The sequence below is a fragment of the Nannospalax galili genome, unplaced genomic scaffold (assembly GCF_000622305.1).
Source record: "Nannospalax galili isolate Female #2095 unplaced genomic scaffold, S.galili_v1.0 scaffold126, whole genome shotgun sequence".
NCBI classification, from domain to species: domain Eukaryota; kingdom Metazoa; phylum Chordata; class Mammalia; order Rodentia; family Spalacidae; genus Nannospalax; species Nannospalax galili.
The window spans coordinates 2607442-2635228 of NW_008355275.1; the positions used below are offsets into that span (position 1 = coordinate 2607442).

General features: G+C 41.2%; 1 protein-coding gene across 1 annotated transcript; it reads right to left on the reverse strand.

The window, feature by feature from the left end:
• Positions 1-621: 621 nt before the first annotated feature.
• Traf6 (TNF receptor associated factor 6) lies at positions 622-24595 on the reverse strand. The gene is made up of 7 exons (XM_008852386.3): positions 24386-24595; positions 17485-17802; positions 13352-13502; positions 11253-11411; positions 9710-9781; positions 7493-7570; positions 622-5154 (listed from the first exon to the last, which is right to left on the reverse strand). Exons 2-7 carry the CDS (start codon positions 17778-17780, stop codon positions 4318-4320), a joined length of 1593 nt encoding a protein of 530 aa, XP_008850608.1. The 5' UTR covers positions 17781-17802; positions 24386-24595; the 3' UTR covers positions 622-4317.
• Positions 24596-27787: the final 3192 nt, after the last annotated feature.

Here is a 27787-nt window from a genome sequence, read left to right on the forward strand (position 1 = left end):
AATATTCTTACCAGGGAAATTAACTCGGTATTTTATCAAGTAAGAAAATAACATCTGAATATTCTAACTGACCAAGGACTTTCAAATAATCCCTTTAGGAAAAATACTTCTACAGGCAAATAAATAACAATTAAGCATTAACACTCATACAAAAGTTTTAAATTAGCTTAAAATGAGGGCTACAATTGGAGCTATCACAAAAGTATCACAAGTTTCCCCACAGAATTTAAGGCATTTCCATTAAAGTTGTTTGATTATTTCAGGACTGGTAAGTCTTAAGTGAAACTAAACTTGAAGTCTCATTAAAAGTAATATGAAAAGTTAAAGCAAATGTAACAAAATGCTGCATATTCTAGACGGTAGATGTTCACTAGGCTTTAAACCTTCCTGAATGTTTGAGAACTGTCATGATGAAGTACTGGGGGAAAAGCATAAAAAAAGAACATTTACTTTACCAACTTAAGACATATGACAAGTAGGCTACCCAGCAACTGGTCAGTTCCCACCCAGGCTTTCCTGAGGTGTGGTTATACTGTGCGCCACAGTGTGAGATCAGTGGACCCAGCAGTGACCAGAACAAGGTGTCTGTGTGCATTCTTGCTACCTTTTCCTGGAGTCTGCACAGGACTGGCGTTGCTCGGTGCTTCCAGGAGGCTGAGGAAGCTGCCTTTTCTGGGATGCTGTTGGGCAGGAAACCCCACAAGGTGTTTTCAACTAGAATTATTTTCTGGTCTTATTTTATATTAACCTGAATTTTCTCCTCAGGGGTGAGAGGTGAGGAAAGGGGAAATTTAAAATATTCAAGACATAAGTGACATTTTGAGAGACAACTAGGTTATGTCCTTGCAAGTGCTTGTCTTTGGCTATAACCAAGTACTAATCTGCTGAGACTGATTACATCTGGTTTTATCTTTCTGGATCCTGGGAATTCAGAGGCACCAAGCCACGGCATAGTCAGATTCACAGCAACTTTGAAACACATGACAGCGACCATGAGCCCCTGTAACTGAAAGAGCAGTTCAATAGACAAATACAATGCTTTACTGCTCCCCATTCATTTCCTTAAGGTGTCCAGGAAAGTTAGTATCACCACCCCCTTACACAAAAGTAATCGCATTTTATATACAACAATGAACAGAATCTAAGGCAAGTCAAAAAAAGAACTGGGTTAGGACAGAATACAAATACTTCAAAGTCTTAAGTTAAAAAACCCCTTAAGTGAATAGTATTTTCTGGTCACAAGAGATTAAGGAATCTGGATAAAGGAGTAACAAGCAACTTTTCTGTAAAGAGAGTGTTTCTAATTGAATGCCAAATTCACAAGGTATTCTTGGTTTGCTTCATATTTCCAGGAAAGAGAACTTTGTACCAGTCACAGAATTCAATTGGTAGAAGCCATCCAATACCTCTATTAGTAATGACTTTTATGAGGGGAGAAAACACTCCAGGTGTTCTAACTCACTTTTTCCTACTCCTCATTCTCTAGCTGCAAGTTGAATAATGCCAGTGCACAGCTAGAAAGTCACTGTGGAATCAGCCAAAGGACAGTGATCAATTCCCAAACTATGACTATTATCTGACTTGATTTCTAGTAGCAAAACGTTTGATTTGGAGGAAAAAAAAAATCTCACAACACTAAGTTGGACATCTGAGGAAAAAGAAACAAAAAATAACAATGTTCTAGACTGGTAACAAAAGACAGATCTGATAAAAGATGGTGAACAAAATCTAAACACAACCCAGATGCTTGTAGACCAACCGAGTGAATGAATGCTAGGAAGGGTAGAAGAGTAAAAACACATAAAGAAACCAGCTTTCTAAACGGTTAAGACTTGATTCTGAGCTGATCTTAAGAGACGTCTTTGAATGGCAGCTTGATTCTTTTTACCCTGCTTTCACAGTGAATGATTAGCATATAACAACCAATTTATCAGAAAGTGCAAAATGCTGGGAGTTACAGTACTTAAGATGTGCTTCAGCTGATGATCCAAGGAACCCAGTGTCAGCAGAGGTAGCTACTACTCCTACGGCTACTGCCAATGCTCTGCTGGTTAGCATGTGACTTCCCAAGACAGGATTTTATGGTTGAAGGTTGGGAACCGATCACAGAAACATAGTCCAACTCACTTTATAAATAAGAGAAACTTGAAGTTGGGAAAAATTCAAGTTAGGCAAAAAACTTTTTTTTAAAGATGCCGAGTTTACCTACTCCCTCTCCCCCGACCCAGAAGCCATAACCAAGGAAGGAAATGACTACCCTTAGTACCTAATACAGACAAGTTTTTAATAGAAATCTAACCAGGAAGCTTTTAAATGCTATTTCCTTTTTCAAGAGGGGTCAGGGAAGGGGAGCCTGTTTGTGGTGACCATTTTCTTCTGTTAAAAATGCATGCTTACAGAAACTGTAAAAAAATTAAGAATGCATAAAGAAATAAGCCCTCAAATAATTTAGTACATTTTCCTTGGGCTTTTTCTATGTAAATACAAAAATAACTATTGCTTGCTTTTTCACTGGAACTCCCCATTTACTTACCCACTAGGAAACAATCACAGGAACAGCAGCGATGAGGATTCCATAGGTAGGTGCCTCACGGGAGCTGCCTGGACAAGCAGCGACTGGTCACCAGTGACCAGCCTGTGGTACTGGTATGGGGCAGGGAAGCAAAGTCTTTGCTTCACCTTTAAGGGTGAAATGGGAGCAAAGAGGGAAAAATAACTAAAGGAACCGGTCAAACTGACACTTGCTGGGGATGGCTGCGACTGAAAGCTAGACTCCTTCCCATACCAGGTCCTTGCTCTTCCTCTTGAAAGTAGGGCAAACCTGAACACTGGTCAGCTCTGCTCTGGCCTCCTGAGAGAGAAAATATCTTTTCTTATTACCAGAAACTCTAAACATTCTTGTGTAAACAGCAGTAGACAGAGCCTCTTTGGTTCCTTACAAATATTATAGCTACTTGTAGGACTCCCTGAGAACTAGAATCTGCAATTATTTTATATGTACAGGCTGTTAGCAAATACAAACAAAACAAAATCACCTTTCCGTGATAGAGACCTTTGGCCACTTCAGTACATTCCACAGAATCTGTTCAGAACCTGAAGGGAACTGGACTAAGGTAACCATGCAAACTGAGTAGTGATACCACCATTGACTTCCAACCCTAGTTTAGTGACCTCTCTTGGATGTCCAACAACCATCCAAACTTTACAGAATTCTGTTATTAGGAATTTCTTAAGGGTTTCTGTTGTCACCAATAAGAAACCATTAAGGTTGACAAACTGAATCACTTTTTTTTTTTCAATGTATACAAATGTTTTGCCTGCATGTATGTAAGTGTACCACATGCAAACAATGCCTGTGGAGCCCAGAACAGGGCATCAGATCCCCTGGAACTGGAGTTACAGTTTTTAGTTGCCATGTGGGAACCAAACCTTGGCAAGAGCAGCCAGTGCTCTTACCCCCTGAGCCATCTCTCCAGCCCCAAGTTGAATCACTTTTAATTTTGATGGTGGTGATTCTGCGTTTGTAAGCAACAGAAGACATATACAGGGCCGTGGAAATCACACTGCATTGAACACAGAAAAGGTTACATGGGTGGTAACATTCAACAGTTAGTATCCACATCAGTTTTACAAACTGGAGAAGCTGCTGCTTGGAACTTCAAAATACATAGGGGAGTCAGAAACACTTAGTGCTCAACAGTCACTGTTTATACTAAATAAGAGTTTACACTAGTCCCTGAATATCCTTAGTTAACACCAGGGAAAGGGGGTAAATGAGAACTGAAGCTTTATAAGGATTATGGTTCAAATCCTCAGAAATCCATAGGAGGTCAAATAAAATGAGAACTCGACAGTAACTCTTCTTGATGGCACTAACACAAGGCAGTAGTGATTCTCATGTTTAATACATTACAGCAAATACTATAAAAACAGCCTAGCATTTTTAAGGAGTCCATTATTATTAAAAGACTGAGCTTTAGTAATCCAACTCTGGGCTTTCTGAGAATAAAACACACTGAAGCAAAAGCCCATGGAAGTATGGCAAAGAGGTACAGTAACTGATAAAACAGCTGTTGTGGTATCTGGCCCCTCAAATGCCAAATTTCTGAAAACACATAGGACATGTAGATTCTTAAGAAAAACTGCCTCTGATATGTGTAACAGTAAGAAGGGGTTAAGCGACCTCAATAAGGGCATTTGCTGGTAGGAATCACATCTCTCCTACTGCTTTTTTGAATATTATTACTGGGACCAGGCAAGGAAAGGCACCATTTTTCTCCATACAGTTTGCTGTCTGCTAATGAAAATAAGTGGATGCTACACCCCTGCATCAGTACTTCGTGGCTGGAAACCCTCCTTCCGAAGGCCACCCATGTCAAAGCGGGTAGAGACTTCACAACGCACTAATAATGTATCATCCTTAATGAAGGTTCCCTGTCTTAAGGCTTCCAGGTGCATAAACGTTACATAGCCAAAACCTTTGGGGTTCCGTGGGATTGTGGGCCGTTGGAAGGCAAGCAGCTCTGGTTTCGCATCCATTACCTCTTCATGGTTTTGCCTTATTGCTGCTTCAGACTGATCAAGAATTGTAAGGCGTATTGTGCCCTGGAAGGGCCAAGGGAGGTGGCTGTCATAGTCTCCCTGCATTGTGTGAACAAAAAGGGATATATAGTTTGCACAGCGCTGAGCTGTTGGTAGCTGAAGGTGCAGGCGCATGCACAGTTTGTACCCAGGTTTGCCTGTGTAGAATCCAGGACTATGAATGACAACAGGTTTTTCCTCCTCTTGTGATTTCAAGTGCATCCCAAAGTTGCCAATCTTCCAAATGTAAATCCCATTGCACTGTTGTGCTTCCACTTCAGCAACTTTTTCCTCAAGTGTTCGAAGAGTTCGTTTGAGCTCACTTACATACATGCTCTGAGTTTCCATTTTAGCAGTGAGCTCCCGGATTTGGTGGTCCTGTCTTACAAGGCGACCCTCCAACTGTTGGATGGTTTCTTCATAATTTGGGTCCTCTGGGCGATATCCCCGGGGCAGAGAGGAAGCATCACATGGAAGCAAAGCAAGGTTTAAATTCTGAACAGCTTGGGCCAACATTCTCATGTGCAACTGTGTATTCTCTTGCAAGTGCCGTGCCAAGTGATTCCTCTGCATCTGAAAACCAAGTACAAGTCTTAGGTTTGTAGCAGACACTGTGGATGAGAAAAGGACCTGGCCACACAAGAGGTTTTAAAAGCAGCATCACTGCTCCTTCTCCATCTTTTTAAAAAAAGATTTTTAGTTGTGTGTGTATGTGCATGTGAGTGTAGGTGCCTGTGGAGGCCAGAAGAAGGCATGGGGTTGAGCCCCTGTAGTTGGAGTTTTAGGCTGCCAATGTGGGTGTAGGAACCAAACTTAGGTCCTCTGGAAGAGCAACCAAGTGCTCTTACCAAGTACTGAGTCATCTCTCCAAAACCTCCATCCTTGATAGCTTCCCTGTGTTGATATCAGACCTGATGTAACGAGATAATCCTGCCTCTTCACTAAAGAACTGGGCCTACGAGATGAACGCTCCCAGCTTTCAGTCTGGTAAAATTTCCTTGGACCTATAAAAGCACCTGCATGTATACCTATCCTTCTTTGCTGACTCAGACAGATCTCCCTTGTCTTTTCTCCACATCAGAAGTCTCATTCAGTTATTCTCTCTTCTTCATCTTCAAACACATTCTTCCTCCAACTTCCCCCCTTAGGGAATATAGTTATCAAATTCTTTGCATTAGAAAAAAAAAGGGGGCAAACCTTTCTACAGATCATATGCTTCTCTCCAGTCAATACCATTTTCTCCCTTTTCCCTTAAGACCACAGGTGGCCTACCTGTCATGTCCCTAAACTCCTCATTTATAACACCAATCTAACGCAAATTGGAATTTTTGCTGTCTCTATACTAAGGTCATAAAAAAATCCTGAATTTTCTATGAAAAGTAATCATATAACTATAAAACAAAATCATGTATATTATAGAAAAATAGAATATCTAGGCGATTAGAAAGAAAACAGGTTATCTATTCTGTCTCTATTAATACTCTGATGTACTTCTTTCAAATCCTTTTCTCTATGCATACAATACAGAATTTTTCCACAAAATTTAAGCATAAAATTTACTATTATGTTTTACTTTTTTAAATATGTATGAGTGTTATGCCTGCATGTGTGTAAGTGTACCTGTGTCATGCTGTGCCTGCAGGACAGAAGAGGGCATCAGATCCCCTGGAACTGGAGCTACGGACGGTTGTCAGCTGCCATGTGGGTGCTGGGATTCAAACCCAGGTCTTCTGCAAGAACACCCAGTGCTCTTGACGGCTAAGCCACTTTTTTGATTAATTTAAATTTTATATGTATGTATTGTGTGCATGTACATAAGTGTACCTGTGTGGTGCAGTGCCCTTGGAGGTCAGAAGAGGGTGTTGGATCCCCCTGGAACTGGAGTTAAGGACAGTTGTTAGCTGCCATGTTGGTGCTGGCAACTGAACCTGGGTCTTCTGCAAGAGCAGCCAGTGTTCTTAACCACTGAGCCATTTTTCCATCCCTTCTGCTATACTTTTAAAAAGTTAACTTATAGGGGCTGGAGAGATGGCTCAGTGGTTAAGAGCACTGACTGCTCTTGCAAAGGACCCAGGTTCAGTTCCCAGCACCCATATGGTGGCTAAATGCCTCTAAGTACAGTTCCAGGGGGTCCAATGCTTCTTCTGGTCTCCACAGGCAGTGCATACACATGATGTGCTTACACATATGCAGGCAACATAAAATAAAAATAAATTTTATTAGTGTAGCAGAAGTTTAGCAGAAGCACAAACGTGTAACCATACACTTGGGAAAGAAGCACACACAATGTGCTACGCTAGACATCTCATACTCATGATTCCTCTGGAAGCTAGCTGGAGAGATCATAGCAGTACTTTCTCACAGGACTTTCTCCTTTTCTGAGTCCCTTCTTCCTAATAGTGTCTACTCAGGTCTCTTTCCTTGGCTCACTTCTCTTTTCAATAATACACATAATATGACTGTTATACCCCTTCCACAATTTATTCTCCCATACCAGTATTCAAAGCCTCGGTTTCTCTTTGGCACTTAAGACCACATACAAGGTCTTTTTCACCTGGATGTTTTGTAGCTGGGTGAGCAAACTCATACCTGCAACTCAATACCATTAAAACCCCCTTTTTCTTTTCTTTTTTAAAAAGCTTCCACCTCTATAGCTCTTTCCATGTCCACTCTTTTTGAATGGTCCTTCCCTACTTACCCAAGGGACTACGGCCAGAAACCAATAGTCATTCTAAATGCATCCTCCTCCACTGCTAAGTATGTGCTCATAGCATCAATATTTATTTTAATTTACATCAACAGTGTATAAATGCTTTATAAAAATTTACACTTAAACTTGCTGGTATTCTCCATTAAATCATATAACTGAGATTTAAAAAAATTTATATTCAAGAATTCAAAGAAAACTTACTTCTTCATGACAGCCAAAAGTACTGAATGTGCAAGGGATTGGGGCAGTTGGGCAGTCCAGATCATAATGATTAGGCATCTGAAAATCAACACAAAGACTGAAAAGTGTTTCCCTTGCAAATCATACTCTAGTTTGATGATACTACTAAAAAGACATTTACCTTATGCCTAAGCAAAACTATGTATTTCCTATGGCTTCTTCACAATTCAGAAAGAACATCTCACAATATCATCCCCCAATTCACTAAAATTCATTTCATAAAATAAGTTTGTTTCTATTGCAGGAAACTGGCACCCTCTAGTGGTATTTTTAAGAAAACATCCCCAACAATGCTGCAAACCTAATGCTCTTTCTAAGCCATTTAATAAGGGACATGACAACCTTTCATTAATCATCTTACCTTTTGTAATCCTGGCTAATTTTGGCTCTAGTGGGGAACTCAGGTGTCAGAAGGTAGTTCAAACACACTGATACAGTTCTACTAAAGAAAATTGCAGCCTCTGATTTGGGGGTTCAAAGATACCTTCTTTGAGGTGAGATCCACTTAAGAAAATCATTATTTTTAAAGTGATGCCAAGGGGCTGGGTAGGCAGCACACTGGTACACTGGCCTAGCATGTATGAAGCTTTGGGGTGTGAGGCCACAGTGAGAAAGAAAATGAAAAGAAAGGAAACAAAGTGCAAGGGGAGGAGGAAGAGAAAAGGAGGAAGGACAGAAGCCAAGTGAAAGTAGTGCCTGATTTTCTCTAGAAATTGAATTTAGCCATGGTTGCAAGCTCAAAGATTAAGTTAATAACACAGGATCGAATTCTGGTTTTTCTGATGCTTCTATGGTTTTTGTCTGCATTATACTTTAATTTTATCTGAGTTTTAAGTGTGCAGCATAGCTTCCTTTAACTATTGAAGAATACAAAAAAGAAAAGCAGGGAGGTGGGACTTCGTAAGTAAAAGTTTAGCACCTTGTTGGAAAAACATTACTTTGTTAAACAGACACATGGAAAAATTTAGTCAAGTGACAAGTTTTGCTGCTTTGACTAAGTAAGGTAATCAATGGTTTCTGCACTTACAGACTTCATGGGCACATACACATTAAGTGACTAATATTTATATTTTGTGGGTAAACTTTCCAAATGCCCTCAGATAGCAATCAGATGGAATTTTCCTTTGCCCACTAATGAAAAGTAACCTTTTTCCTGTAACTACTACCTCTGATGATGCCCACCACTACTCTAGGGGGGAGGCTACAGGACCTGAAATCTCAAACATTCTTGTATGCCTTAGGAGCTATCACTCCAAATAATCTGCTATGTAATAGATTTGCTTTCTTTTTAAGAGTATTTTATTATTTTCATTCCATGTGTATGAGTGTATTGCCTACACGTATGTGAGTGTACCCATGTTGTGCAACACTACAGAAGTCAGAAGAGGGCGTTGGATTCCCCTGGAACTGGAGTTAAGGACGGTTCGTAGCCGCCATGTGCGTGCTGGGAATCAAACCCAGGTCCTCCGCAAGAGCAGTCAGTGCTCTCAACTGCTGAGCCATCTCTCCAGCCCCTAGATTTGCTTTCTTTTATCTCCATATTCTCTCAGCCAGTCTCTGGACAGCCAAGACCATCAAGTTTTTTCCAAGTTTTTTCTTTCCTTAAGTGAGGACCCTGACTTTCAATTGTTTTTATCTTAAAATGACCTGCTTTGGTTCAGATTTGTTTGTTTGTTTGTTTATTTATTTATTTATTTTTTTTTTTTATTTATTTTGTGGTGCAGGGATCAAACTCAAGGTCTTGGGTTTTACTAGGCAAGTGCTCTACTCCTGAATTTTTACATCCCCAGTTAATGGAATTTTTATAAATACACATAGGTATTAGCATAGATAATATGCTAATGACTTGGAAATTTTAAACACCTAAAAATACTGGAGGTTTTAATCTTTTGAAATATTTACTAATTATATTAATTTATATGAAAATTTTCTTGTACAGCTCTAACATTTCCTCAACATGTACTGATTTTGCCTTATTGATTTAAATTTTCAATTAAAAAACAAAAACTAGCTGGGCCTTTAATCTCAGCACTCAGCACGCAGACCTCTGCGCCAGCCTGATCTACATAGCAAGTTCTAGGCCACCTGGGGTTCCAAAAACCTAAACCCAAATCCAAACCAAAACAAAATGGAAACTTTAAGCTCTTAAGGAAATAATAATTTGCAAGAGATTCATACCTGTTCTCTAATGAGGATGGTATTGCAATATTCACAGATGACATTTGCCAAAGGACAGTTCTGATCATGGATCTAAATTTTATGAGAATTAAGAAATACATGAGAAAAAGTGAAAAAGTAAAAAATCTACTCTTTGTAGAAAGTAATTTTTCCACCATGAGCAAATGAAAGACATTGGTTTGCATAAAGTCAAAATGAGAGACTACATAGAGGCCAATTTCTCTCCCTTGCTAGTGTAATGAGATTTGGCATTTAGGCCCTTTTAAAGAATACAGCAGCATGCAAATCAGAGTTAAAATCCCTTTTTAACCCTATGCAGACTACCTGCGACTAGCCCGGGCATCATTTGTTGATGTTACACTTCTAGGAGGCAATGAAGATGTTTTCAGCAGCAGTAGCACAAATTAATTATACCTCTTGCCAGTAGGTTAAAGAGAAAACACACTAGGGCATGAGATGCCAGTGCCTAAGTTTTTATACACCCAGAAAGGTGAGCACTATTTTCTAGAACACAGTAACTTTAGTCTAACTGATATGCTAAAAAATAATTAACCTTTTTCTTTAGTTCATCTAATTTACTCACGTTGAGAAAGGTATCAATTTACTTCAATTATGACTGAAACATCTACATTTTTATTGTTAGTAAGTTAGCTGAATTTTTTGGAATATTTTATCAACATACTAAATATAAAATGCTTGATCTCTTAAGCAACAAATTTAGAAGAATTAAAGTTTAAGAAAACAACTAAGTATTAGTTGTTACATGCAAGTTATTTTAGTAAAGAGTACAAAGAACAGGATTCAGTGTCAGTTCCAACACTGCCAATGTGGACAAAGCTACCTGGCCTCTTTAGTCCCTGTTTCCGGAGGGAAACAACTGCTCTACCATAGTGATGCTGCCAGCGACCATAGTTTCTTAAAGATTAATTTTTTGCTGGGCATAGAGCACACATCTTTAATCTAATCCCAGCACTCTGGAGGCAGAGGCAGATGGTACTCTGAGATGGAGGCCAGCCTGGGGAGGCAGGAAGAACCTGTCTGAAAAAAACACCCTCCTGCCCCCCCAAAATAAAAGATGAACTTTTTAATTGAAGTAAAATATATACACTGAAAAATGAATACAGCACAACAAATTATCACCAACGGAGCACACACGGAGCTAGATTACAGATGCATCAGCTCACTGTCATTTGTAAATAACTGCATAAATCTTATGTGTCACTGTACTACTTGTCTGTCTGCAATCACACTGGTCATTAAAATTCATGGACAGGAAAGTCAACCAGTAGATACCTTTCCCAGGAGCTTGTGCTACTTTTGGATCTACATGAGTAGAAACTAGTTTAGCATGCATTCTACAGATATGCAAATATAAACCCCACACTTACTGACAAGGGGTTCACTGAAACTTCATTTCTTTCTTAAAAATTAAGCTTTAAAAAACTGATAATGGAATTCACTTTGGCAGTCATGTCCTTATCTAATGTCAACACCCTCAAATATGTACTTAAAATAGAATGAACAAATCTGAGTTAGCACATGCCTCTTTATCTTCAAATGCCATGGATACAGCACAGTTTACACAAGAAACCTGTCTCCTGGGACAATCTTCAATAATGTGAACATTAAATTGGCACTTCTGAAAGGGACGCTGGCACTGGGGACAATTCATAAGAGCAAATTCACAATGTGCTTGATGATCCTGTAATAGAGCAAAAATAATTGATTAGTATTTAAGAACCCTAAAAAAAGTTTTCTAAATATTTTTTTAAAAAATACAATGTTCTTTGTATAGAATTGGTGACAGTTAACTTTAACTGTCAACTTGACACAGCCTAGAGTCACTTGAGAAGGGAGTCTTGACTGAATGATTGCCCAGATCAGACTGGCCTGTGGTTACAACCTGTGGAGGACTGTCTTGATTGTTAATTGGTGTAAGAAGGCCCCGCCCACTGTAGGCAGCACTATTCACTGGGCAAGTGGTTCTGGGCTATGTAAGAAAGCTAGATAAGCATAGACCTGTGCATGAGCTGGCAAGCAGTGTTCTTTCAGTGTCTGTCTGGGTTCCTGCTCTGATTTCCCTCAATGATGGACTGTGATCTGGAAATGTAAGCCAAATGAACCCTTTTCCTGTCCTAAGCTGCTTTGGTCAGAGTGTTTTATCACAGCAATAGAAATCAAACAGAACAGTGACTGAGCCTACATGCTCCAACTGTACACAACAGGAAGGCCTTACTTAAGTCTGAAGTAAGAGTTGTAGATTCCAAGTTTAGGGTTAAGGAGAAGGTAGAGAGAAGGCTCAGAGATTAAGAGCACTTGCTGCTCTTCCAGAGAACCAGAGTTCTGTTTCCAGCACCCATGTTAGGCAGCTCACAGGGGAATCCAACAACTTCTTCTGGCCTCTGTGGGCACCTGGACACACATGGCATACACTCTCACATATACATTTAAATAAAAAGAAATCTTTAAAAAGAAGAGGAAGTAAAAGGGGAAGACTGAAAATCTGTTATAAACATTTAAACAGAATTATTACCCATATTCGATTCCTGGAAAAAAAAATCACTAAAGAAATGATTTTAAAAAAAGTTTATTTTTATTTTACAGGTTATGAGTGTTTTGGTACATGTACATGCTTGTGCCTGTGGAGTCCAGAAGGAGGAGTTTGCTAACCCCGCCTGGAACTAGAGCTGCTGGTGGCTATGAGCCACCATGTGGGTTCTGGGAACCAAACCACGTCCTCTACAAGAGCAGCAAGTACTCTTAACCACTGAACCATCATCTCTCCAGCCCCAGAATTGATTTAACTTAGAATTATTTTATCTGATTACTTCAGTTAATTTTAAACTATATGGATATTTAGCAAATAATACAATATACAATTTAGAAAAAGAGAAAATCTGATGAGGGCACAAAGATGATGGTCACAGGAGTTATTTCAAAATGAGAAAAATGAAGTTATGAGATTAAAATGTAATTCACTTAAAAAGGTCATCAATTTTACTATAGATAGTGCTTACTTGGAAGACTTCTAAAAACACTAGTTTATTTTTATTGCTGGGACAAAGCCAAGGCAGATTAAAAAACATTCTAATTGCTTTTTAAAGAAAAATTGATTTAGCCGGGCGTGGTGGCGCACACCTTTAATCTTAGCACTCGGGAGGCAAGGCAAGCGGATCTCTGTGAGTTCAAGGCCAGCCTGGTCTACACAGTGAGTTCCAGAACAGCTGGGGCTACAGGAGACCCTGTCTCAAAAAGACCAAAAAAAATTTTTATTTATTATTTTTATTTTATGTGTATGCATGTATTGCCTGCATGTAGGTAAGTGCACCTGTGTCATGCAATGCCCACGGAGGTCAGAAGAGGCTGTTGGATCCCCTAGAACAGGAGTTATGGACAGTTGTTAGCTGCCATGTAGGTGCTAGGATTTGAACCTGGGTCTTCTGCAAGAACAACCAGTGTTCTTAACTGCTGAGCCATCTCACCAGCCCCTCTAATTGCTTTTAATATTTAATAATCAGGAGGTTAGTAGTAAGAATTTGTTAGTTAATTCTGATATGGTAGATACAACAATCCACAGATAAATAGAGCAAAGTCCTTAATCTCTAGGAATTCATACATGCTGACAGCTAGAAAACAACTTACCTCCAGATGCCTCAGCTCCATCTTGTGTAAACAGCCTTCATTTGGGCACTTTACCGTCAGAGAAAGAATCTCTCGCTTTGCAAAATTGTCAGGAAACAGTTGATTTTCCAGCAGTATTTCATTGTCAACCGGGCATTTGTGACCCGCATCCCTAGAAGAAACAGGGTACACTATAGTGAGTAGACTGAAGCATTCACATTGGAAAACTTGCTCCAGTTCACGGCATAAAATAGTTCAGCTCATTTTGCATAATAACACCAAAATGATAGGTATAATGTATAGTTTATGAATTCACTTATGAAATGAGTATAAAATAGCAACATACTGGTTCCCTATCAAAAACAAAGAGTGTAGATTGTGGGACAGATTCCAGCTAAAAAATGAGGGAGAGAATAAATAAAATCATAGTCTGTCATAAAAATGAAGGTTAGGAATGGGAATTCTGGCAGTCTAGCTGGCCGACTCTACAGTGCTTACACAGTCTACTAGTAAGACAGATCAAACTTCTCACAGTATCAGTGGATGTCTACAGCTCAGTGCTTAGTTGCAAGCAAAACTGAACCAATTAGCAGCACCCCTCTGAGGCCTCATTTCAAAGCTTTGAAATACTCACTATGACACTCCAGCACCTGGACAACAAACGATTTACTGCATTTGTGTATCTTGGGTGCAACACAACAAGAGAGTTAAAGGGCCTCTATACTGACCTTCCCAGAATTTCCTTCCACCCCATCTTACATTTAAATAAAAAGGTGGTGGGGAAAAAAAATCATCTTCAGGAAGCTTGGGCATCTGCCACACCTTTTTAACTTTTGAGGCTGTTTCAATCTAAGCACACAAAATGTGACAAATAGGCCAAATGAGCCTTAATCACTCAAACATTTGCTGAGTGTCTTATGACCTTAACAGTGCTTGCTGTGAAGGGAGATAAAAAAGATGACTAAAAAATGGTGTCTGCTGTCAAATAGTACAGAACTTATCAAAGTGAGATATAGTAGATCTTTATGGGGCCTGTTTAACATTGTATAATGTTACTAAACTGTCAAATACATTTAAAGCATAGAAAACCATGAACAAATCTATTGAAAATATACTTCCCCACCTAAGTAATGCTTATCTAAGTAAACCTACACTCATTATCCAGTTTTAGCATTCATTCCAAAAGAAAATGAAATTAGACTGAGATGCATGTTGATCCTTAAATGACTGTATCAATGGGGAATTTTATGGCAGTTCCTTTAGCAGCATTAAAGCCAAAGTACGTGGTCAGTTCTAACTTAGAGGGAAACTGAAGAGAACAAAGCCTCAGATCCCCTTGTGTGGGATGTTTCCTTTTCAGACCACTGTCCCCTACTTTCAAGAATATTTTGCTACAGGGATTTGTAAAGATTGGCTAGCTACCAGATACTTGATAATAGTACACATTTTTATATATAGGAAATCAACGACTCATAATATGCTACCATTTTAACCTATGGTATATATATATATATATATATATAAAATCACACACAGAAAGACTGAACCTTAAACACTGTTCTGCTGTGATCTTAAGCAGAGGCCCCAGGAGACACTGTGGTCTCACATCTTGGATAGGTGATGAAGTATTTTTTTTTAAATAGTTTATTATTTTTATTTTATGTGCATGAGTGTACTGCCTGCATGTATGTGAGTGCACCCATGTCATGCAATGCCTGCAGAGGTCAGAGAGGGCACTGGATTCCTGGAACTAGGAGGTTTTAGCCACCATGTGGATACTAGGATCTGAACCTGGATCCTCTGCAAGAACAGTCAGTGCTCTTAACCACTGAGCCATCTCTCTAGCCCCTAGATGATGAAACTATTAATGTCCAGTGGACATACTGGATAGGCATGCAGCTAAAGATTCTAACAGATGGAGGGCTTCTGCCACAACAAAGAGTTGTCTGGTCCAAAATATCAGCAGTGTTGAGGCTGAAAGAAAAAAATACCCTACACAGCTACCATAATTCTTCCCCTTTAAAATTGAAGACATGCTGTTCCCTTGTAACTTAATTCAAGTCCCAAGTATGAATATGGCTACTCTAATTTCAACTTTATTGGAAAGTTAGTACAAGAGCTAAGACAAAATTGTATAACCAGTGACTAGCGCAAAGATGACTTGCTCTACTTAGGAATTGTTTGAGTTTGGTCCCTAACGCTCAGAAATGGGGAAGTGACTGGAACACAAGGTTACTGATCTGATCAACACATTAATCCACTGACGGGTTTATACTCTGATAGCCAATGGGAAGGTGATGGAAACCTAGGAGGAGGGATCTAGTTGATCAGAGTACAGATCTTTCTTTTTTTGTCATGTACTTATAATTCAATTAAAATAACTACATACTAAGCACATACCGAGGGTAAGGCACTGTTTCTAGCACTAGAGAATTACCAAGAAAAAAACCAGACCTAACATATTGCTCTCAAGGAGCTAAACCCCTGGTGGGGTAGGCAGACAATAAACTTATTGTTTTAGTTGGAAAAGTGCTACAGAAAACCAGAAAAGTTCAGCCTAGTAAGGAAGATCTGGATGGAGGGCAGGAAGTGTTGAGCTTGCTGTGGTATAAACAGGATAATCAGGGAGTCTATGAGAACATAGTTCAGACACAACAGGAATTAAGGGGTTAGCTATGGCAAGAATGCTCCAAATAGAGCACCCAGTTAAAGCAACTCAGCAAAGGAGGAACATGCTTGGCGTGCAAGGAACAGCAAGCAGAAATAAATGGAAGACGAGTGAGCACCGCGGAGAGCAGAAAAATGAATCATGGGCTGCTGTACAGGCCTTCAAGGACTTCTACTCCCAGATAAGCACTGCAGTCTTCTGAGCCAAGGTGACATCATCTAACTTCTAGACCAAGCTCACTCTGACTGCTTTAATAAAAGCAGAAAGCAAAGCTGGGAGGTTAGAGCTGCTGGTGACACAGAACTTGTCAGTAGCAGTGGAGGCAGGAAGAAGGGACTGGATTCTGGATGGATGATGAGGGTAGAGCCTTCAGTTATGATTTCACTAAAATGCTGGTCATTTTACAAGTGCTTACAGAAATCAGGTAACAGAATTCACCATAGCTAATAGCAGAATATGTGATCACTAAAGAACCAGCATTCTTCGTATGGCTGAGCTTATCATATTCCAGCACACAATTCAAGGTACATTTTAAAATATCATTTTCATGAAGCACAGAATCCCCTCCTAATCTAGATTACAACTGCTTTAGAAAGTAGCTATTTACTTTCTTATTTAACTGAAGGTCAGGGCAGGGAAGACTGAGAAATCATCTTTCATATTACAGTACGAACTGGGATAAGAATCTGTCAGGGCTGGAGAGATGGCTGGAGAGTGGTTAAGAGCACTTGCTGCTCTTCCAGAGGATGTGGGTTCGATTTCCAGCACCCACATCATGGTTAACAACCATTTGTTAACTCCAGTTCCAGGGGATACAACGCGGGTGCTGTTACATACATGCAGGCAAAACACTCATACACATACACATAAAATAAAATAAAAAATCTGTATCAGTTTTCTGTCCACTGTTTTTTTTTTTCCCCCAGTTTTTTATGCATAAGACTGTTCTTGAAATGGCCTGCTTTTTATGTAACCACGCTCTGTGCATTTGGTTGTTATAGGACACCATTCTTTTTCTTTTTTAACTTTTAAAAAGAACTTTGAGACTTTCATACATGCATATAGGTGTTTTGATCAAATCCATGCCCACTCTCTCCCCTCCAACACCTCCCATAGTTCCTCATCACTTTTTTTCTGACAACTTTCCATTTTTTTTTTTTTAAAAGGGGGGGGAGGCTTTTTGCTACACTAACATTACCCCTCTGAATAGGTAACCCTAAAATCTTTTTGGGATTAGATAAGAGCTCCCAAATACTTTTGTCATTTTTGGCCTCTGGAATAGAGTATGTTGCTAAGAGGCCCAAGGAAATTTTGACTTTTAGCCAAGAAACTGGCTACTTTTCTTTGGGGTCTTTTTATCCTAACTGCCTAGCCAATTCCTACCTCCTATTCTTATCACACCATCCTCTGAAGAGGTTACCCAAGTTGCCAATAGGGAATATGGGATGCAGACCACAGGGCACCATTCTTTCTTAAGTTTAAATACCTTATGGATTTGATGATGCAGGCTTTGCAGAACCTGTGGCCACACGGTGTTTGCACGGCTTCCCGCAATGCCATCAAGCAGATGGGGCACTCATACTTGCTTTCCAAGGGAGGGTCAAACTCCACGTCATATCCTTGGATCTCTTCCATAAAGGAGCTCGAGAGGTTCCCGGTGCTGGCAGATCCACTCACACTGTCATCTTTCACTGCAGCACTGCAGGAGGTGGCCATGGCAGCACAGCAGTCACTTTCTGAATGGCTGGACCCACAGCTGTTTTCACAGTTTAGCAGACTCATAGTAGCTTCGTTATCAACTGACCTGTATGCACAGCAAGACAAAACCAGACACTTTAGAATGCACACATGCATCTTACAGTTATCTATCCACGTCATCTAGTAGTTCATACATATTAGCTGTTTTAATGTTATTTACAAAATCACTTTTAAAGTGATTTGAGCTTTGCTTCATGACTACCATTTCTCAGTAAGTTATTGGAGTCCCTCCTTCAAAATATTTATGTATGATCATCCATGCAAAGCACTTGGAGCACAAAAAAAGCTAGATTCTTTAAGGACAGTACATGATTTAGGAGAATGACGACATAAGATTAAAAAAGTAAACATACTTCAATTATAATACTCTATCATATCTGTTTATGTCTATTTCCTGTGACTAAGAGCAGGAACTTGTAATTTCCATACCTCAGTACTTAGTGCAAGATTCTTTTCATGGATTAGCAAGTGCTTACTAAGCATCTGCTGAGGAACTCCATCACGATGCTGAAGCGCCTTTAGGTTTCTGAGCTGAAGAGTAGTTAGCAGGGAGTCACGTGATCACACACCACTACTGGATGCATGATATGGGTAAGTGACTTTAACCATTTGGATCTGTTTCTTCTACATCTAAAATGTGATGTGGATTTCCAAATGCTCAATGTGGGCATTCTACTTCGCAGAAAGGATGGCATTTAAAAAAATGCTTGTATCCTTCTGCCTTCAGTCAGGTCAGATAACCATGCTTCATTATTAATGACTGGAAAAACGCGTGTGGTCTCTTTGCTTACGGAAAACTATTGCTTTCATGAGCAGATGGATGCCTTCCAATTCTAAGATTATGTTATATGCATGAGATGCTAACATCTAAAAACAACTTCTAACACCTATAATGTCTCCAGATACTTATTCCTGAGAAAAATTCCTAATGAAAGCTATAGTTCTAGAAGCAGAATGTAAATAGTATAGCAGACAATTACCCCCATGCCTGTTCTATTTTTGTATAAAAACTCTATTTGCCATTTCACCAAATGGAGTTGATTAACCAGTAGTTATCAGGTCAATGAGATGGCTTAGTGAGTAAAGGTGCTTGCCTCCAAGACTGATCACCAGAGTTCAATCCCGGGAATATACATGGTAAAAGGAACCAACTCTCACATGTTGTCTTCTGACCTCTACATTCATGCTGTAGCATGCCCACACCCATTCATGCACACACAAACAAATACATACATATTTTAAAAAAACACACACCAAAAAAAACCAAAAAACAAAAAACAAAAAAACCCAAGTTCTCAGCTGGACCTTGTGGGGCAGGTCTATAATCTCAGCTACTAGGGAGGCTGAGGCAAGAGGTGAGTTCAAGGCCTTGTCTCAAAATAGTGAAAAGAGAGCTGGGGAAATAGCTCAGTGGTAGAGCACTTGCCTAGCAGGTGAGAATCTCTAGGTTCAATCCCCTGAATTGAAAAAAAAAAAAAGACAGGTGCTTACAATCATTTCACCACTACAAGCAGATGCCTTTCTATTTGCCTCAAAGACTTTACTATCTAATAAGCACCTACAAAGAGAAGGAGGGGAGCTGAAAAGATAGTTCAGCAGTTAGTGTACTGCTCTTGTTGACCCACAAGGGGACCCACGTTTGAGTGCAAGCACCCGTGTCAAGCGATTCACAACCCCAGTAATTTCCAGCTACAAGAGGATCTGACGGCTCTGGCCTCCAAACACCCACATTCAGCAGACATGCAGAATTAAAAATAAGATAAATCTTTAAAAAGAGAAATAAAAGAGGAGGCACTGCTCTGGCTGGAAAGGCAATACTCTGAAGTAATGACGAGCTTGGAGCCAGGATTTGACAAAGGACTTAGGTCTTTTCTTTGGTCACTTGGTACATGACTTGGGCAAGCTGCATAACCCTTCTGTGCTCCCATGTCCTTCTCCGTCAATTGAGGTTAGTAAGTTCCACCTGGAGAGCCTGTTAAGGATTAAATACGTTAATATGCACAGAACACTTAGAACTGTACCTGGCAGCAAGAATAGGTTATTTCATACAGCTTTACATAGTATTGTCCCTACTTATCAAAATGAAAACTATGGGGCTTACAAAGGTTAATCTGCTCAAGATAACCCAATTAAGTAACACAATGGGATCAGACCCCAAGTCTACCTGACCCTGGGCATTTTGTACTAATTATGTTCATCTGTGTTTTGACAAACTCATTTATGAAGTACCATTTAAGACTTCATTTTTATTATGCTAGAGGTGTCCAGCATTATTACACTGGGTTGATAGAACACCACAGAATCAAGAGATCTGACACCTTTTATTTAAATTTTGATATAACGGTTTTGAAAAATTGAAATTATCTCCCAAAGCCTTGTGAACTCCTAGAAAAGACTCATTCATACTGAAAGGAATGTGAGAGAGTGACACAACACAACTAGGCATGCATGTCTGTGCCTAAGATTGAGTATAAGGACTCCTGCATATTTGAGGAAAAATGAGTTATGCCACATGATGGTTTATATCCTTTATTTTCCCTACCATAGATATTTTTGCCTCTGTTTCCATACGCACATTTCCTAGAAGTAGAATTGCTGGGTAAAAGGGTAGTAACTTTAAAAGTTTGCTGATACATGATCCTGGTTAACATCTATCGAAGACTTTCTAATTTTCACTCCCATAGTATCTATGAGAAGGTTCATTAGATATATTCACATCTTTAGCTGCTTTATTTTGCTTGGTAAAGCCACTTCTGAGAAATTAGCATTTGTTATTTAGCTGCACAGCACATACTAAAAGTGCTAGAATTGAGACAAACATGATGGAACTCAAGTCTTCTTTTCCTCCTCAAATGCTCAGTTTAGAATTCAGCTTCTGTATCGTCTCTAAACTGCCTTCTTCCTGTCAAGTTCAAAAGACTTGAAAGTCAACAGGTTTAAAGAGACCTTTTATGAGCTGTATGTTCCTAAGAAAACACACCTAATCAGTAACAATTCCTTAAAAAGATTTCCACTGTCAGAATGTACTGTAAGGCGTTACAGTGAGTACTCTATTGTTTTGGAGACAGGGTCTTCCTGTGGCCCCAGATGGCCTGGAACTTGCTATGTAGACCAGACTGGCCTTGATCTCACAGAGTCCACCTGCCTCTGCCACCTGAGTTCTGGAATTAAAGGCATGTGCCACCTCACCCGGCACTGTGAGCACTCTTAAAAATATATACAATGCACCTGGATAAGTGGAAAGAAAAAATTGGAGGCAGGAATGAAGAGGACTGGTTGTCTTCTAGGAATAACATGGCCACTGCACTCTGGGTCTCTTTCTCAGCAGCTGTGAATACCTGGTTCAAGACTCCTCCTTGGGAGTTGGAGAGATGGCTCAGTGCCACTGCACTCTGGGTCTCTTTCTCAGCAGCTGTGAATACCTGGTTCAAGACTCCTCCTTGGGAGTTGGAGAGATGGCTCAGTGCTTAAGACTGAGTTGCTGCCACCCTTCCAAAAGGACCTGAGTTCACACACACACACACACACACACACACACACACACACATACACACATGTAAGTATCCTTCCTTAACACTGTCATGGATGGGGGAGGGGCTCACAGACACAACCCTTCTCTGAGGTCTTAACTGTCAGCTAATGGTTGCTGGGGGAGGGATGGTCTCTTCAGTAGTGTAACAACTGGTAAGCTGTCTATGCTCCTGTAAATAACCACTTATCCATACTCCTGTGGGCAACCCAACTAATCTTACAGGTTTGCCAAATAAATACGTATTGGTTCTTAGGGTATAAAGTATCATAAATGTTATTGTAGTGGTCTGAATGAGAATGTCCCCATAGGCTCCCAGTATTTGGACATTTTGTCTCCAGGTTGTGGTGCTGTTTTGGGAGGTCTTGGAGGTGTGGCCATGCTGGAGGAAGCACATCACTGGGTGGGCTTAGAGAGCACTTAAGCCTTGCTGGATCTCCCCTCCTGCTGCCTCCTGTGCCTACTTGAAGATGTGAGTGCTTAGCTTCTGCTTCTACTCCAGCCACCTCTGCCAACATGCCTCCCAGCTGTAATGGACTCTAATTCCCCTGGAACTGTAAGCTCAAATAAACTCTTCCTTCTATAAGTTGCTTTGATCAGTGTTTCTATCACAGCAACAGAAAAGTACCTAAGACAATTATCATTAGGGGGAAAAAAAATCTATCCAATAACAAATTTCCTTCATTACTTTCCATGCTTCAAGAGCACAGAAGCTTTTATGGCTTCCAAACAATCTTTTCCAGACAATCACTGTCAATGTCTACGTCTACGGCATGGAACCATATACTGTAGTACAATTAAAACAAAGTATAGTAACTAGACTGTACAGGAAACATTAAGCTAGAGACAAGCATATTTGAATATCATTTAGTATTTTTGTGTTCACTTTTTCTGAGGGAAGTTAAGTATTTTTTCCCTGTACTTTGTATAATTGCAACAACTTAAGTGGAAAAAAAAATCTCATCGCTAATTTAACTACAATGAATAGCTATTTAAATTAATGCTTAGAGAAAAACAAAAAGTGCTTTGAGTCTGCTACAGAGGTGAATAGAAGACAATGTAGTATGTGTACAGAAAATGCTGTGTTTTGGGGGGATTCTTTTTGACTTGATTCTGTTTCACAGGGATCCCCTTCAGGAGCTGCTATAAAATCAGGCTCCAGATTCTCTACAGTAAGAGTTATCATGCTTTGGTAAAATATGTATTTCCTACAGACTTTACTTATTTATGGGGCTTTCTATATGAATAGAAGGGATGAAACAAATTTTAAGTCATTTGTTATCATATTTATTAATAACTTCATAACTGAAATTCCCTTTCTATAGTTAGGACTCTAGGACGGTACTTAAAATATTGTGGGATAAAGCCAAGCTATTGCCAACTTCAACTACACAATAAATAAGTAATGAAATCAGCCCTGTTATAAACCATGGCTTAGATCTACAAATTAGGGTCTAGGTATACACTACAATTCAAAGACAATGCTGTTAGATGTCTTGGGGTGAGGAGAAAGGTGACTGACAAAGATAGATGTTAATGCTAGAAATGTGAGGTTAAAGAATCAACAAGCCATGTCTTGAATGAATAAATTTTAAATCAACTGAAATTCATACATGAGTAAACATGTAATTCATAAATCAAAACCATACAAAATATTGACAGTTTACCTTTAATTCTCTATTAACGGGGGCTGGGGCAATGGCTCAGTGAGTAGGTGCCCTAGCTACCCAGCCAAATGGGATCCAAATTGTAGGAGAGAACTGATTGCTCTAAGTGGTCTTCTGACCTCCATAGGCTTACCACAGGTGCACACACACATACATACACATACAGAAAAAATAAGTATGTGTAAGCAAACTTAATAAGCAAACTTCTCTGCTAACAGGAACTGTGTATCAACTCTTTAAAATCCATTTTTAAAATGCAAAGACTTGCAAAGTGCTACAATGGCCAAGAGATGCTGCAAAATATTCAATTGGTGTAAATTAATTTTGAATCCAAATTTAAGGAGCACTTCCCTTCTGAGGCACTGTTTGCTCTCCAAAAAGCTAGGATTTTGGACCTCTGTCTTACACAATGCAAGTGACAAAAATTTATTGCCACCAGATTTCAACACATCACAGAAAAAAAAATCAGGTTATAATTTTGAAGCATTGTGGAGCACATACACTGCATCAGGTTAAAACTCGGATATGATTTTCGTGTCCATTACAAGGGCAATACATTCCTTCATTGAATGTAGGCGGTCTAAAAGGCACCCTTCACCTCCAACCCCACAAAAGCCCTTTTACTTTCCCAAGTATCAGAGGAGGGACGAAAATGCCAACAGCTAAGTGACAAAGCCTACACTTCGGATTTAACAAGTTGTTCTCGTTTCTAGACCTGTGTAGCGAGATAGTAATCTGCTCTCGGAGAAACCAGCAAATCTTATCCATCCAAGCTAAGGATTTAAAGGTGCTTTCTGTTCACATTCAAGCCGCTCCGAAATCTCAGCTGGAGTTCCCCTAAAGCCAAATACTAGGAACAGCTTTACAAACTCAGCGTCTGGAACAATCGCTAGAGTGCAGGGGCGGGGGGAAACATCCGTGTCACCCGAATATTTTTTTTAAACTTGCTGCTTAGGATCACTATCGAATTTAACAGAGAACCCCAAAATAGTTTTCCCCTAATAGTGAGAGAGGGAGTCGTTGGAAATTTCAAGGTCTTTCCCTCCGCTTTTTAATAGAAGCTCTGCGGGACGGGAAAATCCAGTAGGCGATTTCCTTTTCTAGGAAGGGGAGGATAAGCAAGGCTGAGGAAGTGGGCCCAGGAGTGGAGTGAGCGGGAAGGAGGCGAGGAAGGGACCGGCGCGTCCCAGGCCAGCAGGGGGGCGCGACCTGCACCTGGGGGACCCGCGGGGACAGAGGGCAGAGCCCCATCTGTGGGCGGCGAGGGGACCCAGAGTGGCGTCCGACACTGGAGGGATGAGGGCCAGGGGGTGGAGTCCCGGGCCTGCGGGACGCCGGGACCCGCGGGAGGCGACCCAGGTTGCAGGGTCGTGGGTCCCCGCAGGAGACGAGGCCGCGGCCGCCGGGGTCGCAGTGTGAAGAAACCGACTTACCGCTGTGCACGCAGGGCTGCCGCCGCGGGCGGGGAAGGCTCCTCCGGCGGTCGCCGCACGCCGTACACCGTGCTCCGAGGCCAAGCGTCCCCCACGCCACACTCCCAGCCCGAGGGCCGCAGCAGCTGCGTCCGCGGGACCTTCAGCCCCAGCCGGGACCGCTACTGCTTCCGCCTTCTCTGGTCAACGGGGGCAGTGAGGGGCGGGGAGCGCGCACGGAGACAGAGCGTCCTCGCGCACCCACAGCGCCCCCTGCCGTCGATCCTCCACGCGCCAGCTGTCGCGCAGGCGCAGGGCGGCTGCAGCTGTGAGCCCCGCCCACTCCTGGGTGTCTCATCTGAGAATGCATGACAGCCAAACCCTGAACTGATTGAAGCAGTGAGTCATCTCAATAACATCGATAACAGGAATCCCAAACTGTATTTTCATTGATTTTCTCTCCAAGCAGCAAAAAATGTGACTTTCGGGAATTTTTAATCAAACCTTTACTCCCCGCTCTCCTTGCAAGGAGAGCATGCATGTATTAAGCATGTAGTCTTTCCTCTTCATCCAGTGCTAGGGAGTCAGGCTATGCATGAAATACTTCTTAGCAATTACTGCCAAGTGCACTAGCCTGTTTTCTGCCACTGTCAGGGGAAAGCTATTTTGAATTCCCTGTTTAACTGGACATAAATATATACGGAATGTAATAGACACTGCAATAAGTGCACAAAAGATTTTCACCCACATCTGCAAATTTGGCTCATTTTCCACCAGTAAGAGAAGGTATTACGGGGTCACATGTACATATCCTGAACTAGAACGTATGCTTTCAAAACCATTTTCCCCCCTTTATAATCTGCGTGACTTTAGAATAAGCTGCATCATCTGTACCTGCTTCAATTTTCTCATCTCATATGAATGTGGCATATTAATAAGGTTGGTAGATAGGATAAGCTAATACATAGTGATTTAAAATTATCTAGGAAATAATATGCACCATAAATCTAACAATACTGTATGTCCATTTTTGCTGGCATTTTATCAGAATGATTCTTTTCAACATAAGAATCTGTAACTAATCAGACTAATTACCCCCCTTTAAAAAGTGCTTTGAAATATTTAAGACATGAAAAATATAAAGAATTACACATAAATCTCTATGAGCTCATCACACAATTTAAGAAATAAAACACAGCTGAATTGTTGTACTATGTATCTCTCTTCAGTAGATCCCTCCCACAGTTATATATAACTGTTAAGTAACCTATCATGGTTCAGAAGCCAAGCTCCACATTGTGGCACCAGATATGGGGGGGGTGCACTCTCTCTCTGGGGGGGCGCTCTCTCTGCACGCACTCTCGGGATGGCAGGGCGGATCCGCAGGTGTGCGTGCGCTCTCCTGCTGTGTGTCTGGAGGAGAGCTGGTCTAGTCCCGTTGGCTTCTCCGTGTCTCTATGGGCCTCAGGTGTGGTGTGCATGGATATCTCGGGGTGCTCTGGGCCCCTGCCACACCTGGCTAGTCGCTGGCAGGCCTGGCCACAGGCGTCTCTGGCCACGGCTGCGGATGCCCCGCAGGCTTCTCCCGGTGGCTCGAGTCCCGAGTCTCTGGTGCAGACAGCTTCCTCTGCTACTGAAGCATTGTTCAGCCGAAATCCCGTCTCTACTTCACCCGTGTACTATTCCTCAGGTTGGGAGGTTCCTGGCCACAGAACCACGGGGCAGGGAAGAGTACGGAGATGGGGAAAGCTAGAATGTCTGTAAGCCGGTCACGGGGGAGTGCGCCCCCCAGAGAGATTGGGCCGCCGGTAGTGACACAAGACTCAAGACTTAGTCTGTGTTACAGCTTTTTTCTCTGAGACCTGGCTCCCTGTGTCCCAGCTCTCTGCGACCCAATTCTCTGCAGCCCGAATCTCTGCAGCCCAATTCTCTGACCATTAAGAGAAGACTAAGGCATTTATACCATGGGGGTAGTGGTAAAAGCTTTGGCTGTTAGATGCTTCGTGAGGCATTGTATTTACATATGGAAGTGGGTTTCTGCCAGACTGCTGTCTGCTAGGAAAAATTATAGGAAGGCATGGTACCTGTTAGAGCCAAAGGCCATGTTTATGTTATGGCATTTGTGGCGGACACTTCAAAAGGAGAGACAGGAAAGATGCCAGGAAGACACCCCGCTATGAAAGGAGCCGGCAGCACATAATTCCCGAGCTGCATGAGCTGTCCGGTGTGAAGGGGCTTCGACTTTGCATAACAGAGGCTCCCAACATATTCCTTGAGGAATGGAAAAGAGATTCTTATGAAATCAAGAGATGGAGAAAGGGCTGTTGAGATGGCTCAGTGGGTAAAGGTGCTTGCCTCCTAGCCTGAGGATCTGAGTTTGAATTCCAGAACCCATATGGTGGAAGAAGAGAACCAACTCCCAAAAGTTGTTCTCTGACCTCCACATACATGTCACGGGATACACACACACACACACACACACACACACACACACACACACACATACTCACACTCACACACACATACACACAGCATGAAAATAGAAAGGAGCATGGGGGAATTTCCTCCATAGGACTGGCCTGTGGCCATGTCCATGGGGCACCTTCTTGATTGTTGAGTGATGTGGGAGGGCCCAGCCCACTGTGGGCGGTGCCACCCCTGGGCAGATGGGCCTGTGTTGCATAAGAAAGCAGGCTGAGCAGGGGCCAGGGGAGCAAGCCAGTAAGCAGCATTCCTCCATGACCTGTGCTCCAGCTCCTGCCTCCAGGTTCCTGCCCTGAGTTCCTACCTTGGAGATTTGGAGATGTAAGCCTAGTAAACCCTTTCCTCCCCAAGTTGGTATTGGTCAGAGTATTTTGTCACAGCAATGAAGAAACAAACTACACACACACACACACACACACACACACACACACACACACACACACACACCACAATAAATGCAAAAGAGTGAGAAATGGAGAAAAAAAGACCCAGCAAGAAATTTAGATTTCCTTCACTTATTAGTGTGAGCTCTGGGGCAAGTTAAGTAACCTATCAAACTTTTACTTTCTAAACCATAGAAAAGAGGATGATGTCTACTTTACAGAGTTGTCAATATCAACTAATAAAAAATGAACATGCGGGAACACAGCACTAGGCTTTCAAGATCAGATGTATTAAATGTATTTCTTCACACTGTTTTCATGTGTTCTCAAGGGACCTCGTCCTACTTCTATAAATCCTATATATGTTTCACTGTTTTCCACACAATTGAGTCTTGGGCTCACCCATACCTGCAGCATATAGGAAACTTAGAAATCTGTCAGACCATGAGAGTGCTATAGCTCAGGAGCTGTGATAGGGAAAAATGTTTGTCATTTGTAGACTAACATATTTGATTAACACATCTGCTACCTGTGTTTAACAGGTTTAGTTGCTTTA

Coding starts and splice junctions, on each gene's coding strand:
- Traf6 (XM_008852386.3), bottom strand. CDS start 17,780: ATGAGTCTGCTAAACTGTGAAAACAGCTGTGGGTCCAGCCATTCAGAA. Junction 7,571..9,709: donor CCATCCTCATTAGAGAACAG/GTATGAATCTCT, acceptor GTTGATTTTCAG/ATGCCTAATCATTATGATCT. Junction 5,155..7,492: donor CTTTTGGCTGTCATGAAGAA/GTAAGTTTTCTT, acceptor CTTGGTTTTCAG/ATGCAGAGGAATCACTTGGC.